Here is a 19,265-nt window from a genome sequence, read left to right on the forward strand (position 1 = left end):
CCCAGTAGATAGTTGTATGTCATAGTTGCACATCCTTCTAGTTGCTGTATGTGGGATGCAGCCTTAGCATGGCCGGAGAAGCGGTGCGTCAGTGTGCGCCCGGGGTCCGAACCCGGGCTGCCAGCAGCGGAGCGCGCGCACTTAACCGCTAAGCCACAGGGCCAGCCCGGGTTTCTCAGTCTTTTTTCCTTTTCGTCTTATAAGCTGCTCTATAGGTAATATATGCTACACGATAAACCAGCGTTCCATTCCTAGTACTATTATTTCACTTTTATTTTCATCAAGAAAGCATATTGTATATAATATTTCACACTATACACAGCTTTACCTTCTTCCTCCCACTTCTGCATCTCCGAGAAATGCGATGATTGGATTATAGTAGTGCTTCTCAAGTTATGATCAGAGGAGTGACAAGGGACCCCTGATAAACCTTGTGCTGATCCCCAAATGGATCATTTTCTGTGCTTGCAGATCAGTGAGTTGTAATTTAGGAATTTTCTTTTTGTTCATGACTAAGCACCCCTTATTATTACTACGTAAGTTAATAAAGTTTGATTTTTTCACATATCAAAAATAGGCACTGTTAGAGTTTATGAAGATTGACTCTAATTGAGTAATCTTGTAAAAATCCTGATTACCATGCACCAAGTTGCGATATTATGTACAATGCTCTGATCACACAGGCACCTGCAGATAGTTGGCATTCAAACAGTTTTCAAGAAAAGCATCTTTTTTTTTTTTTTTTTTAAAGATTTTATTTATTTTATTTTTTCCCCCCAAAGCCCCAGTGGATAGTTGTATGTCGTAGCTGCACATCCTTCTAGTTGCTGTATGCGGGACTCGGCCTCAGGATGAACGGAGAAGTGGTGCCTCGATGCGCACCCAGGATCCGAACCCGGGCCACCAGCATCGCAGCGCGCGCACTTAACCACCAAGCCACAGGGCCGGCCCAAGAAAAGCATCTTGTTATCAAGGCATCATTAGTTCATCTTGTTGACAGTGGATTTTAATTCTTGTTATTTTTGGTTTTTAATTATAAATTACCATTAGTTTAGCTTCATTCTACATCAGCTTGGTTTTATTATACTTGTGTGAAGTGACACACAATTACATCAACAGTAGTTTTGTTGTCTGTAATTTTCCACTAACTATATTTCAAGCCTTGTTCATTTTTCAGTTCAAAACCGAGTCGTCCATACCCCTGTTGCAAAGCAGATATATACATATGTAGCCTTACCCCCAATTTTGCCTGAATATGTTGAATGTTAATTTGTCCTATATAAAGAACATGCAGTACACTATCAAATACGTATTATAGAATAGTTGATTTAAATTTTAGACCAGTGTTTCACTCAAAATAATGTATATAAACGTATACTATAATTGTTTATATTGTTTTTTTTGGTGAGGAAGATTGGCCCTGAGCTAACATCTGTTGCCAATCTTCCTCTTTTTGCTTAAGGAAGATGGTCCCTGAGCTAACATCTGTGCCAGTCTTCCTCTATTTTGTACGTGGGACACCACCACAGCATGGCTTGATGAGCAGTGTGTAAGTCCCCACCTGGGATCCAAACCTGCAAGCCCCGGGTCACTGAAGTGGAGTGTGCACACTTAACCACTATGGCACTGGGCTGGCCCTATATTGCTTTTTAATTCTCTATCATCATTGTTCTTTTGTTCCATTGGAAAGTGAGAATAGGTAGCATAGTAGTTTCTGGGGCCATTTATCCCACCTAAGTGGACAGAGATTTAAAAGGTTAAAGAGGGCCGGCTCCGTGGCTTGGCGGTTGAGTGCGCGCGCTCTGATGCTGGCGGCCCAGGTTCGGATCCCGGGCGCGCCCCGAGGCACCACATCTCCGTCCAACCCGAGGCCGAGTCCCGCGTACAGCAACTAGAAGGATGTGAACCTATGACATACAACTGTCTACTGGGGCTTTGGGGGGAAAAAATGAATTAAAAAAAAAAAAAAAAATCTTAAAAGGTTAAAGAATCACAGCTTTACATAACTAAAAAAAAAGGTTTTTTTCCCCTCTTAGGAAAGTGACGAAGCATTGGGCTCTACAAGAATGAGTTGGAATACAACGGAAAAGCCCTTATGTACAAAGTCTACAAATGCCATCGAGACCAAAAGTTTCAAGGATCTTGAGTTAGCCCTTTCTCCCATTCACAACAGCAGGGCCATTCCTGCCACTGGAAGCTCTTGTGTAAACCTTGCTAAAAAATGCTTCTCCAGGGAAGTTTCTTGGGAAGGAAGAGAACTGGATATAAATAATATTAATATGGCTGCTGACACAAGACAGTCTGGTTTACATCAGTTAGATCAGTGGGCTGTAGATTCTGGTGGTGTGACTGAAGAGCACCTTGGGAAAAGAAGTTTTAAAAGAAATTTTGAGTTGGTTGACTCCAGTCCTTGTCAGGAAATTATGCAGAATAAAAGAAATTGTATAGAATATAAGCGTAGTAATGAAATGAGAGATTGTTCTACAAATCAAAGTACAGGTCTAACTGCTGAAGTCCAGGACCTTAAGCTATCTGTAGATAGAAGGCAGCAAAATGATGGTGCTAATAAGGAGAACATAGTCAGTTCTTTTATTGATAAACAACAAACACCAGAAAAATCACCTATCCCAATAATAGCAAAAAACCTCATGTGTGAACTGGATGAAGATTGTGACAAGAATAATAAGAAGGACTACTTAAGTTCTAGTTTTCTAGGTTCTGATGATGATAGAGCTTCTAAAAGTATTTGTATGGACTCTGATTCATCTTTTCCTGGAATTTCTATAATGGAAAGTCCGTTAGAAAGGCAGTCCTTAGATCCAGATAAAAGCATCAAAAAATCCTTTTTGGAAGAATCAAATATTGAAGACCTACTTACTGTATCACCCAGCTGCCAAGAAAATACCTCGCCAAAAGGTGATGAGAATCCTGCTGTCCAAGACAGTAACCAAAGAATGTTGGCTCCCTCTTCGGAGGTGTTGAAAACATTAACCTTGTCTAAAAGAAATGCTGTAGCTTTTCGAAGTTTTAACAGTCATATTAATGCATCCAATAACTCAGAACCATCCAAAATGAGCATTATTTCTTTAGATGCAATGGATATTTCGTGTGCTTATAGTGGTTCATATCCCATGGCTGTAACCCCCAGTCAAAAAAGAAGATCCTATATGCCATATGAGGTATGTGATAACTTTCTAACACTTTGTTCTTTAGATTTTAGAAAAATAAACTGTTAAGGCCAGAACTACTTGGACTCTCAGCTAGACTATATGATATTAATCATACAGTTTTTGTTCTGCTTATTGGGAATCTATGGATTTTCTTTCTTTGAAAACCTTGTTATATAATAGTTCATTTGTAATTTTAATGGAGAAAGGCAAAGCTGGTAGTAATGTTTATTATTCTGAACTCCAGTGCCTCCTTCATTTATATTGCTCTATATACTTTCACATATTTTCAATCACGTTTACATATTTTCTCTTAATCACAGCAGTTCTGTGAGATACAAAATTAAAGTCCACTTTACCTTACTGCTTTCTAAGGACATATTTAGATGATCTCTTTTCTTTACAGAAAAAAGTTGAAAAATACATATTTCAAGTCTTATTTTGTTTTTATTTTCTAAACCTTTATAAACGCAGTTTCATGTTTTTCTTCCTTGGGAGAGATGTCATAATATAGAAAGCGTAAAGCCCGAATTTAGGGTTACAAGACTTGGGTTTTCTATTCAGACCTTACTGAGTGACTTAGAAGGCCCTTACCCTCTGAGCCTGTTTCCCATCTGTCTGTAGAATAGAATGATTCCTGTCCTGTGGTCTCACAGAGTCCTCGTGAGACAGCAATATCCTAAAAACTTAAGTGCCTAATTAGCAGAAGAGGTTATTTATGTTTAGTTTTGTCTTATGTATTGTCCTAATAATTCAATCATTTGTCAGCCGCAGCCTCCCTCAGTGAGTGTTCTTAAGCATGTATTAATCCATGCTATCAAGAAATTTTTCTTGTGGATTTTTTCATTGTTTCTTGCATCTCCAGATCATACTGAAATAATTGGTGTTGTCTAAGCTATTGAATTTCATTAGCTATCAGGACTTCTCATAGTTATAATTAGTTGTGAGTCCATTTTCAAAACTGATCAAGGATTTGAGTATGTCTTTTATGCCCAGCAGTCTAGCTTGTTTGTTTTAGCATTTCTGTTCACTGTAAAAGGAATTAAGATATTTATTGTCTCTTAAACTCTTTTTAAATTAGCAGACCCCAAATCAGGTCAAGTCAGGAACTCCATTCCGAACTCCAAAGAGTGTGAGAAGAGGGGCAGCCCCAGTGGATGATGGGCGAATTCTCGGAACCCCAGACTATCTCGCACCTGAGCTGCTATTAGGCAGGGCCCATGGTAAGGCACACGTGTGTTGAGTTTTTGAAGTGTTGTCTATCACTACATTTTCTTTTGAGGTAAAATTGTTTTAAATTTCTTTGGTACTTAGATCACCTAAAAGAAAATGCACTCATGTGATACCCTTTTCTCACATATATAGCATATGTTATAGGAAAAGAAGCCATGCAGCCGTTCGTTCTTTGCCTTCTGGTTCATTCTCACTGATCCAGAGAAGCCCCACCTTCCACCCCCTCCATTATCTTTGCTCTGAATGTCTAAATGTCTCCTCAGGTCTGTTCTGGTTTGGGCTCAGGAATACAAAGTTGGGTCTACACTTCTGTTCAGTCTGTAGAAGCCTATTCCTGTTCAGAGCTTACCCTCACTTATTCCCTCGCAAGAAGGATCAAGCTAGAAATGAGCTATCCTTCAAAATGCAGCAGAGGAATAGAAGGATGACATTTTCACCTATCTCTTTTTTTCCTTTCACTCTCTGAAGAATTTTCTCTTCCTACATTCTGAAAGGAGCTGTATTGGTTTCCTATGGCTACTGTCACAAAGTACCACGAACTGGGTGGTTCAAAACAACAGAAATGTGTTGCCTGACAGTTCTGGAAGCTGGAAGTCTGAAATCAAGGTGTCGACAGGACCATGCTCCCTCTGAAACCTGTAGGGGAATCCTTCCTTGCCTCTTCCTAGCCTCAGGTGGTTTGCTGGCAATCTGGCATTCCTTGGCTTGCAGATGCCTCACTCCAATCCTCCCTCTTCATATGGTGTTCTCCCTGTGTCTCTGTGGTCACATGGCTGTGTTCTTATGAGGACACCAGTCATATCAGATTAGGGGTCATACCCTACTCCAGTATGACCTCATCTTAACCTAACTAGTTACATCTGTAAGTACCCTATTCCCACATGTCATGTTCAGAGGACCTCAGGGTTAACACTTCAACATATCTTTTTTTTCAGTGGGACATAATTCAACCCATAACATGAACCCCTTCTACATCTTGCTGTTAATTACTTCTCTTTTGTTTGGGCTCCTTTCATGATCATCTGTCTCATCTTCCCCACCCCACCTCCTACACCTTCTGTTTTTAATTATTTGCTGGCTTTTCTCCTTAGCTTGAAAATAAGTTTCCACCTTTGTCTTCCCCCTTAACACCTAACTTCTCAAAGATTGCCTCTTTTCTTTGCCTGATTATTTTTGCTCTGGCAATCTGGTTGTTATCCCTACCATTTAACTGAAACTTTTTTACTAAGAGTCACCAGTTACATCATTATTGTCAAATCCACCAGCTTCTTCTCAGTCTCATTCCTCTTCTCTTATTGCTGCCCCTCAGTTCTTTCCTTATCTCTTCCAAATATAGAAGTTCTTCAAGTTTCTGCCCTTTATCTTTTGGTCCCTACTCCTGCTCCCTATTAATCTCATCACTCCCATGACTTCAGTTGTCACATCCATGTCGATGTTTCCCAGGTATCTCTCTCTAATCCTGACTTTCTCTAGGCAGCAGACATATGGCCAGAGTACCTATTCAGTACTCTACTGGTCATTCAAATGCTGTGTGTAATCCAGCCTGCTCTTCCTCTGTTCCCCATCTCAATTTCACCATCTTTGTGGTGACACAGACATTGTCGCTACATTCAGGCATTTGAATCTGGTTAATTATCTCTCTGCAGTATTCTCCTCACCTTTTCATCTCTGCCACTATTCTATGTAAGAACCTCATCTTGCTCTTTCATTAATTTGATAGCTTTCTTTCTGGTCTCCTTGACTTCATTCTGTTGTCTATAATCATTGCCACTGGATTTCCCTCTTAAAACATAATGTGGCTCACACGCGGCCGGCCCAGTGTTGTAGTGGTTAAGTTCACGCATTCCGCTTTGGCGGCCCAGGGTTCACGGGTTTGGATCCCGGGCACGGACCTATGCACCGCTTATCAAGCCCTGCTGTGGCAGGCGTCCCACATATAAAATAGAGGAAGATGGGCACACATGTTAGCTCAGGGCCAATCTTCCTCAGCAAAAAGAGGAGGACTGGCAACAGATGTTAGCTCAGGGCTAATCTTCCTCACCAAAAAAAAAATACACACAAAAAAAACATAACGTGGCTCACACTACTCTCCTTGAAAAACTGTGGTGCCTCCTTCCTACCTGCAAAATAAAATCCAGAGTACTGATCATGGCATTTAAGGCTCTAAGCTCTCATACTAGCCTCATCTCTCAAAGAATCTCTTTATAAGCCTTATGTTCCCATTCCACTTATTAGACACATTTAGTTTCAAATTTTCCTTATTTTGCATAAGTATTTTGCCTTTGTTTAGAAAAGCCAATCCCCAATCATCTTCCTGTCAAATTTTTTCTCATCTCATCCCCAGTTGAAATGTCATCTCTGGGCCGCCCCCGTGGCTTAGCGGTTAAGTGCGCGCACTCCACTGCTGGTGGCCCGGGTTCAGATCCCGGGCGCACACCGACGCACCGCTTCTCCGCCCATGCTGAGGCCACGTCCCACATACAGCAACTAGAAGGATGTGCAACTATGACATACAACTATCTCCTGGGGCTTTGGGGGGAAAATAAATAAATAAATAAATACAAAGAAATGTCATCTCTTCCATAAAGCATCCTTTGATCAGTTATGAAGAATTAGTTATTCACTTCCATATCCCTGTATTAGAAACTGTTTAAAACTTATGTCATTCTACCTATGTTATCATTAGTTATTATATTTTTCTCTGCTACAAAAGCTTAAGAAAATTTCTTAAGATTAGAGTCTGAATTTTCCTTCTACACAGCACTCCAGGATAATTCTTTGGCAACACTCACTAACCGCTGTTAATCTCTACAATGTTGAAAGTAGACACATTTAATACTCCCCTTTCCTTACTAGCCAAAGCCACTAAGTTCCTCTGGGCCCTTAACTGATTTTTGTACAGTGTCTCTTTTGCAAAGTCACAGATTTGCTAGCTCATTTCCTATGTTATAATTTACAGTTTTTCTAACTTAGGATACAGTATGAAAGAAGGCTTCAGATTTAAAGATTTACTTTATAAGATCTTACCACTATTTTAGTGCAACATCTTGTTACTTCAGCCATCTAGTGATATATTTTTTAATTTTTATTTTACATAAAAGTAATTTGGGGCCGGCCCTGTGGCTTGGCGGTTGGGTGCGCGCACTCCGCTGCTGGCAGCCCGGGTTCAGGACCCTGGGCGTGCACCGACGCACTGCTTCTCCAGCCATGCTGAGGCCGCATCCCGCATACAGCAGCTGGAGGGATGTGCAGCTATGACATACAACTATCTACTGGGGCTTTGGGGGGAAAATAAATAAATAAATAAAATCTTTAAAAAAAAAAAAAGTAATTTGATATGTAGTTTTTAAAACAACAAATAGTACAAAGCAATTTATAATTTTTAAAAAGCCCAACAATTCCCTGCTCTCTACCTCTTGCCCCAAATTCCAGGCCCCAAGGGCAGTCACTTCAGCTCTTTTGTTTCTCCCTGTATTGACCTCTCTCTTTTTTTTTTTTTAATTTTATTTATTTATTTATTTATTCCCCCAAAGCCCCAGTAGATAGTTGTATGTCATAGCTGCACATCCTTCTAGTTGCTGTATGTGGGACGCGGCCTCGGCATGGCCAGAGAAGCGGTGCGTCGGTGCACCCCCGGGATCCGAACCCGGGCCGCCAGCAGCGGTGCGCGGGCACTCAACCGCTAAGCCACGGGGCTGGCCTGACCTCTGTTTCTAAACATGATGCTGAGGCACAGCTGAGACTTCTCGGACGCCCTCCATGATCTTCCCCCTCAGCCAGGGGGACTTGGGAACTCTGGCATGCGTTTCCCGTCGCTCCTTGTGCATATTTTTGTTTCAGCTCTCTTAACATTGTGTTAAAATTATCTGTATTGTCTCTCCCAGCGTAGGCTGTTTTCTCCTTGGGGAAAGCTCTTTTTCTTATTCATCTTTGTATCCCTTATATCTGGCACAATACCTGGTATCTAGTTCAATGAATGATGTGAGAATGAACCCATAACTTTAGTGCAATGTACCTAACTACTGTTTTCTTACATGCAGGATTTCTGACTTCGGGTGAGTGAGTTTCTCTGTAAAGTAACATGGCAAAGCACATTAAACTAAACAGTCAAAGTATAACTAGATCACATTGCATTAAAAAATCTTTTTTTGTTTTCAGCTCACTTATGAAATACACAAATGAATTGTCTCTGTCTTCTGAGCAGGAAGACAGCCAGAGAAGTTGCTCTTCTCTGTGAAAACAAATGTAGGCAGGTGGCATTTTTTATAAGCTTTAAAGGTAGCAGAGAGTGAAGATACAGCCTTTTTTATTGCAACCAAGGAAACAGGCTTGATAAAAACATTAAAAGTAGCAACTACAGAAAGGCTTGAATTTTCTAAACCATTTAATTCTATTATTCTTAGAAAAGTGTAACAGTACCAATTTATCCCTACAAATTACAGAAGTGGGTTTTGAATTAGCCAGTAGTATAAAACAAATTTGTTCTATTTCTCTGGCTAATAATACATGTTATAATCGCTGAGATTTATCACAATATGTGATCTTGTTAGACTTTGACTCAAGTATATGGGTATGTGTGACATATCCATGGGGAAATCATGTACGTTTTTGACATGAGTTCATTTTGGCTGAACTGGGAAAAGGTTCCTAATTTCTAACCTAAGTAAAATAAATAAAAATGTATGTTTTTTTCCTGATTTCCCCCAACTTTTCTATTATTTGGTTATAGTATCTAATCTGTTGGAATAATTCTTTCTCAGTGCTGCTTAAAAGGTCTACTAACTGAGGTGATTTGTACATTTTTATAGTGATTACTATAGAAATAGATGCCTATCAACTATTTGCATCTTGGGTTCCTTAGGGAAGATGGGATTATGTGGCTTGCAGATGAGAAGGCACTCAAATGCATGTGATTATTTTTCCTAATGGCAGATTCCCCGGTGCTTTCCTACTTGTTTTAAAATGGAATGGTGGAAGTTGCTTAACCACAGTAATGAATTTTGTGACATTGATTTTAAAGGGTAATTCTCAGGCAAATTTAGTACTAGACTAGAATTTCTATTCTAACCGTATATTGAAGTTAACCATTTTTGGACTGAAATTAACCTTTGCTTAGGGAACACTTTATTCATAGACAGAACTAAACAAAAGTATACCAGATTATAAAGTCATGTTTAAAATAATCGTTGAAAACATTTTTGTATGCAAATGATGCTTCCAATAAAGATTTTATTTAGAAATCACTTTTACCTATTTATTAAGATTTATCTCCTAATTACCTCCTCAAGCCAAAGTTTAAGTGAATATGTTTTGTTAAACTAATTTGTCCCTCTGTATTCTTAAAAGGAATAAAGCCACATTAAAACACTCTGTAAGTAGGGCTTCCCCTACTTACCAGACTATCCTCCAATTAGTTTAAATGTTGCTACCTCATCTCATACCTTTGTGAGACAAGTGGGATACAGAACCATCTAAATGTTATTGTTTCCTGATTTGAAATTGAGAACTACTCTGTTGTAGAGAATAATCTTTAGATTAAATGCATTCTTTGGTTGTGTTTTAGGATTTAGAACAAATAAATATCCAGAATATCAGAGGTCATCAATAAACGAAAAAAGATAGCTTTAACTTTTCTTTAACGAGCTGTGTTAATTGCTAATCTAAACTTCTTGGAAAATAGAGAAGGAAAGTAATTGCCACATGGCCTAAATGAAGGTAATTTAGGTTTTTGCACCTTATGAAGCTGGAAGAAAGCCTTGAATGCCTTGATTGTGTCCAGAATATCCACGTATTGTTTTAGTTGATCAAACATTTGTACAAAATGCTTGCAAGTTCAGCTACCTCCTCTTAAATTCCAGGTCCTGCAGTAGACTGGTGGGCCCTTGGAGTTTGCTTGTTTGAGTTTCTAACAGGAATTCCCCCCTTCAATGATGAAACACCACAACAAGTATTCCAGAATATTCTGAAAAGAGGTGATTCTTTTTCTGCCATTAAGATAGTTCATTTATCTCTGTGTATTATTATTTTGAGCAATGATTAACAAGCTTATCTGTATTTGTAGATATCCCTTGGCCTGAAGGTGAAGAAAAGTTATCTGATAATGCTCAAAGTGCAGTGGAAATACTTTTAACCATTGATGATTCAAAGAGAGCTGGAATGAAAGGTAAGGTTTTGTGTTAATAAACTTGTTTATTCTTGATTTGTTTCAGGTGGTGAATATTAATAATGACATCAAGTTCTAGTACAATACTACAGATGATCTGACTGCTAAATTGGTTTAAAAAAATTTCAGTTTATTTCTGCCCTCTAGGTATGCACTGATATATCTGTCCTTATTCTACATTAAACTTTAATTTGGTCAGGTTGTGATAGTCACTCATTGAATTTTATTAATCTCAAGCAGGTACCTGAAACAATCTTATCCTGTCAGTATCTTGGATTTTTCAAAGCCTAATGAAATTAACCATCAACAAATACAATCAGGTCTGATACCATTATTAATTGACAAATGTATCAGGTGCCAGGTTGCCTCAAATAAGACAAATTTGGTACATTGTGACCCATTCAGTGATTTTTTTTTTCCCAACACAAGGGATATGTTAATCTCCAATTTTGAAAGTCTAGTAAATCTTATTAGCAGCTGCCTTAAAATCCTTTTCGTAACAAGGTATATAGAAAGACAAATAAGCATTACATCCCAAAATGCATTTCCATGTGACATAGGGTATATTTAGAAAAATGAGCTTTAGTAATAGGTCATTTGCATCTGCTTCTAGGTGTTCCCTCTAATAAGATCAACAGTTTCTTTATTTATTTATCAAATCCTCCAGAGTGACTTCTAGGTGCCAGGCAGTGCTGCTGCAGGCACTGGAGGTACTGGAAGGATGAACCAGACTGAAATCCCTGTGCTTGCAGAACTCACATTCTAGTGGAGAGACCGAAAGTAAACAAATACAACCACAGCACAGTGCCATCTAGTGGTGAACACTGTGAAGAAAGATAAAGGGTGAGCCGATACAAGTGCCGGCAGATTTTTTTTTAGATAGAGTCGTCAGGAAGACCTGTGAAGAGTGGAATTTGAGCAAAAACCTGTGTAAAGTGAAGGTGCAGACATTTGAAAACTCAGCTCTAAAAATTATTTTAGGACAGCGGATCTCAACTAGGGTGATTTTGCTCCTCAAAAGACATTTGGCATTATCTGGAGACATTTTTGGTTGTCACAGCTGTTGGGGGCATCTAGTAGAGGCCAGGGATTCTGTTCAACATCCTACAATGCACAGGACAGTCCCTACAACAAAGAATTATCCGGTCCCAAATGTTAGTTGTGCCGAAGTTGAGAAACCGTTGTTTAGAAAATGGCTATAATGTACTGTAATCTGCTGAAAATAAGTGGAGACAGAAGAAGAGCATTCTTACCAATGACCTAAAATTTTTGTTCGTTTGTTTAATGAACAGTTTACATAGTGAAGCAGATGGTAGGGGTATTCTTCACTTAAAAAACAGTTGCTTCAACAGCTGTTTAGTTAATCTTAACCTAGATCAGAATTCCTTTGTGGATTCAGTTTAAATAAATAGTTTTGATGAGAGGGTCATAAAGCATCACATCACATCCAGATATCACAGTTTAATAGTTACTACTACAGGTAACTCTAAAGTAATCCATGCTCGGTTAATTATTTTGAACAATTAAGAGACAGATAAATTCTCTAAATGTGAATTCTTTTTGCTATTTTATCCCTTTTCCTACCAGTCTTTCAGTTTAGGGAAAAACCAACTTATAGACAAATTTATTTCCCAACCCATCACAGAATTCTTACCATTTGTGTCTTCTCCCAATATTTTCCTTAAATTTGATTGCTTTTTTTAACTGTTTACTACCTTAATTGTCACTTCATTTTTTGCCAACATCTTTGTTGCCTTATGAAGTAAATGGTTGAAGAGAGGGGAGGTTATGTCTAGCAACTAAATATCAGAGTGTGTTCAAAAGAGCATATTTTCATTTTCGCAGGTAGAAGAAATAGGAAAGATGACAGGTACTGAAAATGTAGTTAAAAAGTTGAGATTTTTGTGGAAGCAGTAAGTGGAGGTGGAAGCAGTAAAGATTCCAGATGTGGCTATACTGCTAGATGGTTGGTGTGTGTGGAGAGGCAAGTCAGCGAAATCAAAGAAGTCAAAGAACCATGAAGAGAATGTGTCAGAAGGGTCATCAATGTGTATGCTGAAATCACCATGAAGGATAAGGATGAAGCATAGGGAAGAAAGCAAGGGAGTAGAAGATGAGCTTCTTGGCAAAGTTATCTAGGACAACAGATAGTGCTAAGGATTGCAAAATATAAACAGGTGGCAAGGACTTGGAATGAGAAATGGAGCATCATTCATGGAAGACTAGTGGTGTGGAAGCTGTATCAGGGAGCAGGAAGTAGGCCAAGCTCTCTTCTCTCATCGAGTCAGGGATTATGTGAGACTATGCAGGCAGTGAGAAAGACAGGCTTCTGTAAGGCAAATCATTCATTCACTCATTTGACATATATGCAAACTATTCATTCACTCATTTGATAAATACAGACCAGGCACCTGTCAAATGCCAAGTGATAAACAGAATGACACTGTGTGCTGTCGTGATGTGGTTGAATAGAGAGGCAGATATTAAACAAATGTCTGTGAAACTGGCATAATAAAGTAGAGCAAGATGTATGTGACACAGTCTCTTCTTAATTCCTGTAAAACAGTGCTTACTTGGTAATGGTGTCATAATATTCCGTTTGATATTTTTCCTAAGAACTCAAACATCATCCTCTCTTCAGCGATGTGGACTGGGAAAATCTGCAGCATCAAACGATGCCTTTTATACCTCAACCAGATGATGAAACAGATACGTCCTATTTTGAAGCCAGGAATAATGCTCAGCACCTGACTGTATCTGGATTTAGCCTATAGCACATAAATTTTCCCTTTAATCTAACCTTGTCTTATAGAATAAGCTAGCATAATTATATACTCAATACTAGATTGATCTAAGGGGGAAAAATCATTATTTTACCTGGATCAATGACCTTTTAATGTATGTTACAGCTTCCACAGAGTTAAAAGGCTGTCAAGAATATAATCAGTAACTTATCTTAATCTCAGAGTTGTATATAGATCTTCAAAGCTTTTTTCATCTTATTTATTTTATTACTGCACTTTATGAAAATGCATCAATAAAACTAGAATGACACTACCACTCTAGACAAAGAGTGAGCCTCGAGCTTGGTTTTCTTTCTCATCTGTTATTTACGTCCACCATTCAGTTTGGTGTTAAAAGATCACAAACATCATACAGTTTTATTTTAACGTAATGCATTTGTGCATGATTGCCTACAAAAGCTGTGGTCTCACAGGCAATCATTCAAGGCTGCAATTGTGACCTCAAAAATGCAGCTGGAAAATTCCTTCACTCAGTAGTGTAACTCCTTTGGACAATGAGGAATAAGGACTAAGGTTTAGCTTACTTTACTGTGAATAGTTTTGCTGCCTTAACTGTTTCTGGTGCTTTCTCTACAATATATATTTGTTTAAAATAGTACTGGAAAGCTTAGGTGTGATTGATACACTGTAGCAATTTTTTTTTCCCCCAAAGCCCCCCAGTAGGCAGTTGTATGTCGTAGCTGCACATCCTGCTAGCTGCTGTATGTGGGACGTGGCCCCAGCATGGCCGGAGAAGCCATGCGTCGGTGCGTGGCCGGGATCCGAACCCGGGCCACCAGCAGCGGAGCGCGTGCACTCAACCGCCAAGCCACAGGGCTGGCCCCACTGTAGCAATTTTAACAGCTTGTTCAACCTTAATAAAAAACGTGATAGTTTATGTCTTAAAATAATTTAAAACATATGCAGCATTATCAGAGACAGCCTGATCCTTAAAAAATAATTTACTTTTGCTTAATAAATATAATTGTAACATACTTCAAGTATATTATCTGTCAACATCATTCTTTTAAATATATATATATACATACACACATGCGCTAAGACTCAGCTTCACAAGTCATATCTTAAATTCATTGAGGCTTTCAGCATACTTACCCCTAAAAAGAGCAAAGTTCAAATTTCAATGTACCATATGTAAATTTTCTGCTAATCTATTAAATACCATTGTTCTTTTTGCACATTGGCTTTAGTGTTTTTACTTTCCATTACCATCCCAGTAAGAGCCCTGTTATTAATGTAGTTGAGAAAGATAATACAAGTTTAAAATTGTTATTGTGAAAGATAGACCATTATAACCAGTGCTATATAATTGAATCCATGGTTTAATGGTTTTCCTGAGGTTGTCTTAGTAATGACTACTTAGATTTAATGCTCCTACCTAATAGTCACCTCTTCTAATATGATGTTCAAAATACAGTTGTTAAAACTTTGTTTAATATAAATTACATCTTTCCCTTAAATTAGGTAAAAGCATAGGATTATTTATTATCCTTTTATGGTATTTTCAAGTAGTAGAAAGGACAATGGGCTTTGGAACCGCGCACAAACGGTTGAAACCATTGCTCTGCCACATTAAAAGACCTTGGGCAGGTTAACCTCTTAGCTGCTGATTGTGCACTTATACACTGCAGACTAATAACAAAGAACAAGCCAGTTCCTTAATGGAGCTGCCCAGGACACCAATCTTATCAGGGACTTGAAACATTAAGGGAAAATTGGGGGACATGGACAGTGAGCCCATTTCCAATGCAAGAGCGTGCCCTTAGGTAGACAACTTAGAACCAGTTCGCTGCTGCACACCTAGCGTGTGCAGCGCTGTTACACACCTAGCGTGTGCAGCTACCGTCACTTGGAATTCTGCTGCTGTAACGGTTTACTGGGAACAAGTGATCTATTGTTTAAACCTAAACACTTTCATATACCTGTCAAGATGTTGTGGGTTCAGACACACATTAAAGAAAAACCTGAGACAGAACAAGAACAAGGGAAGAATGGGAGTGGCTTTGACAGTGGTGTGTGTGTGTATACGTACATGTCTTTAAAGAACGCTGACTGCTTCTGCCAGGAGAGATCTGTGCATCTGCTGGTATACACAGTTTTTATTAATAGAAAATAATTTTTCCCCACCTCCACTAAGTGTTAAACAAATACAGAAAATACGTTTGAAGAAGTACCTATTATCTTGGTGTACCTCTTTCAGAATTAAATAAGATGAAGTGGATAGCAAACATAAAAGGTGTTTAATAAATGATCATGATTTGAACCCTAAGTACCCCACTACTTCTTAGAATATTTGTCTTAATTTTGGGTTTGGGAAATGGTCACTCTATAAAACCTTGCCATTATTCTCCAAAACATCTTGAACGACATTCAGGTCTAATCACTCCATTTGCCAGAAAGAACTGTCTTATTTTTAGTCGATTACAAATATGCTCAGAGTCCAAAAGATGGTGCAAACATTTACTGTTTCCACTAGGTCTCCTTTCAATTAATACCAAGCCAGCCATGGATGGATCATTCTTAGAACCGTGTGGAAAGTGTATTGTAAGGGCAATATTTGAAGGAGGGAGACTGAATAGAAGGCTATTGAACCAGCCCACTTGGATTCAAGATGTATTTTAGAGGTGGAATCAGTGGGACTTACTGATGGATGGGATGGGGAGGGTGAGAGAATGGGAGGAACCAAGTTTGAGACCTCATTTCTGACTTAAGCACTGGGTCAACCATGGTGCTAGACCCTGAAATGGGGGGATGAGGGACAAGATTCGTGGGCGTATTAAGTTTGACATGTCTGTGAGACATCCAAATAAAGAGTTCAAGAAACCAGTTAGACTTCTAAGTAAAAGAGGTGGACAGAATACATGCAGCTACTTTCTTCCATGAAACTTCTCTAAAAAGGGCAGAGTTGTTGTTTTAAGGCATAAACCAACACAGTGCTCCTGTAATGTGTCTGCAAATTTTTTGACACTTCCCACAAAAAGTGGAGTCTAATTCCCCTCCTCTAGAATATGGGCCAGCCTAAGTGACCTGCTTCTAATGAAGAAAATGGTGGAAGTGAGTCTGTGTAGCTTCCAAGGCCAGGTTAGAAAGGGCAATACAGCTTGTGCCTGGCTCTCCCGTGGGACATGCACCGTGGGAGCCTGAGCTGACACGTAAAAAGTCCTGCTATCCCTAGGCCACCACACTGGAAAGGCCATATGGAGAAGCCACATATAAACAGAGATACCCATGGAACCCCAGCTGTGCCGGCCTCCAGTTGTTCAAGTCTTCACAAAAGCAACCGCCAGACATGAGTGAGCATCCATTCAGATTATTCTAGCCTCCATCCTTTGAGTCAACTCAGATATTGTGGAGCCCTGCTGTGCCCTGTCCAAATTCTGGACCCACACAATCCATGAGCATAATAAATGTCTGTTTTATGCCACAAATTTTGGGATAATTTGTTATCCAGCCATAGTAACTGGAACAACCCAAAAGTACAGAGAGTATAGGAAAGGACACATAGCAAAATTTTGGAAGGTGGTAAATAAATGGGTGAGTAGTAAAAAGCCCAGGAAAACTAAACCCTTGGTGAGTTATGGAGAGAGCCAAAAGTCAATCCAATTTACACTACAAAAGTCCTCAAAAAGGCACAGTCAGGAGGCCTGCCCTGTGGCATAGTGGTTAAGTGCGCTAGCTCTGCTGCTGGCAGCCTGGGTTCCTGGGTTCGGATCCTGGGCGTGCACCAAGGCACCGCTTGTCAAGCCATGCTGTGGCGGGGTCCCATATAAAGTGGAGGAAGATGGGCATGGATGTTAGCCCAGGGCCAGTCTTCCTCAGCAAAAAAGGAGGATTGGCATGGATGTTAGCTCAGGGCTGATCTTCCTCACAAAAAAAAATAAAAATAAATAAAAAAGGCTCAGTCAGGAGTGGGTACCAGGAACATCTCAAAGGGTGAAAGGGAGTGGTTAAAATAACCAGTTGAATTCCATTTAAGAAGCAGATCCCGGGCCGGCCCCTGGCTTAGCGGTTAAGTGCGCGTGCTCTGCTGCTGGCGGCCCAGGGTTCGGATCCCGGGCGCGCAGGGACGCAGCACTTCTCCGGGCACGCTGAGGCCGCGTCCCACGTACAGCAACTAGAAGGATGTGCATCTATGACATACAACTATCTACTGGGGCTTTGGGGGAAAAAATAAATAAATAAAATTATAAAAAAAAAAAAAAAAAGAAGCAGATCCCTAGATCCCCTCCCCAATTGCACACACCTTTCTGACTGCCCTCCCTGACTCTTGCCAAACATCGTAGGTTTTTTTCTCTGTATAGGGTAAACAGAGAGGCTACCAAGCACAGCTGAAGGCCAGGGTACTGTGCTGCAGATCTTCCATTTGCCCCTCCAGATCCACTTCCACCCTTCTCCAGCCTGCTTTGTGTCCTGGGAAGCCGACCTGTATCGACCACATCAACTGACTCCCCTGTGCTCTGGCTTCCAGTTAGATTTGGCTACTGAAGAGTATCACCAGGAGATCTAAGGGAAGGAAGGATGTGAAGTAGGAATGTTGATTCCCATACTTTCCTCTCTATGGGTTCTAGCAGGCTGGCTGCCTCCCTTGACCAAGTTTCAGCTCTTGTAAGGTGACCCTCTTCATGAGTCCCAATCTGTTTCTGACATCTGAAAATGCTCCTTCCCCTCATCCCTGAAGGCCAAGGGGGGTGGCAACAGAGACCCAGTGTTACTACCTCCCAAGGTACTTGTTATGTATGGGCTGAACTGTGTCACTCCAAAATTTGTAAGTTGAAGTCCTAACCCCTAGTACCTCAGACTGTAACTGTATTTGGAGACAGGGTCTTTAAAGAGATAATTAAGTTAAATGAGGTCATTAAGGTGGGCCCTAATCCAATATGACTGGTGTCTTTATAAGAAAAGATTAGGACACAGACAGGTACAGAGGGAGGACCATGTGAAGTCATGGGGAAAAGATGGCCACCTACAAGCCAAGGAGAGAGGCCTCAAAAGAAAACCCTGTCAATATGTTAATCTTGGACTTCTAGACTCCAGAACTGTGAGAAAATAAATTACTGTTGTTTAAGCCACCCAGTCTATGGTACTTTGTTATGGCAGCTCTGGCAAACGAATACAGTACTAAACTATTCCTTGTGGTTTCCTTACACCCTGCCCATTCCTTCATAAATAGGCTCTTTATTACACTCTCCTCAACATATCTAGATGAGTTTGCCATTCTTGCGGGGTCTCTGACTGATACAGTAATAGCACTAAAATGGGCTTTAAATGAGCTATGTACATCAAATGCCAAGACCCCAGTCCTCTAACCCCATCCCTCAGTCAGTTCCCAGAGTGCTGATGGCAAGGATTTAATCCTCCAGGCAACAGATTGGTCGAGTGTTCTCAGGAATTTAACCACCTCAAGAGATCTTTACAAATATCCAAAGATGTGACACGGATGTTCCTCAACTTTTTTTTTTTTTTTTTTTTTTAAAGATTTTATTTATTCACTTTTTTCCCCCCAAAGCCCCAGCAGATAGTTGTATGTCATAGGTTCACATCCTTCTAGTTGCTGTACGTGGGACTCAGCCTCGCGCTGGACGGAGAAGCGGTGCCTTGGGGCGCGCCCGGGATCCGAACCCGGGCCGCCAGCATCAGAACGCGCGCACTTAACCGCTAAGCCACGGAGCTGGCCCGGATGTTCCTCAACTTTAAACGGCTCATCCAGCAAGCCCTTCAGTGAAGCTCACCATTTCTAAGCCTCACTCAGAGCCTCCAATCAGCTTTTTAGTCCCTCACTCGTAAATATGAGCAGACAACCAAGGATTACTGGACACCTGAGGGAAGTCTCTTGAAATACATAGACCAAAACAATTTGAAGAAAAAAAGCAACCTGAGGGAAACAGAGTCTACACACAG

The 19,265-nt window shown here is 40.1% G+C and overlaps 1 protein-coding gene across 10 annotated transcripts in view; it reads left to right on the plus strand.

Moving 5' to 3' along the window:
- The window catches only part of MASTL (microtubule associated serine/threonine kinase like), a 59,258-nt gene that overhangs the window by 20,166 nt on the left and 19,827 nt on the right, over window positions 1–19,265 (plus strand). For 2 of the 10 annotated variants that reach the window (XM_004425270.3, XM_087420675.1), the window contains 5 exons: window positions 2,037–3,179; window positions 4,249–4,390; window positions 10,259–10,372; window positions 10,462–10,563; window positions 13,180–13,647. In XM_004425270.3, the coding sequence (XP_004425327.2) occupies window positions 2,037–3,179; window positions 4,249–4,390; window positions 10,259–10,372; window positions 10,462–10,563; window positions 13,180–13,337 (1,659 nt within the window). In that variant the 3' untranslated portion in view covers window positions 13,338–13,647. Of the gene's footprint in view, window positions 1–2,036; window positions 3,180–4,248; window positions 4,391–10,258; window positions 10,373–10,461; window positions 10,564–13,179; window positions 13,648–19,265 lie in introns of those variants that run through there. The other 8 variants (XM_087420671.1, XM_087420674.1, XM_087420678.1 and 5 more) reach the window with 6 other exon arrangements.

Source organism: Ceratotherium simum, chromosome 32, assembly GCF_057802395.1.
Source record: "Ceratotherium simum simum isolate JZ-2026a chromosome 32, ASM5780239v1, whole genome shotgun sequence".
NCBI classification, from domain to species: Eukaryota; Metazoa; Chordata; class Mammalia; order Perissodactyla; family Rhinocerotidae; genus Ceratotherium; species Ceratotherium simum.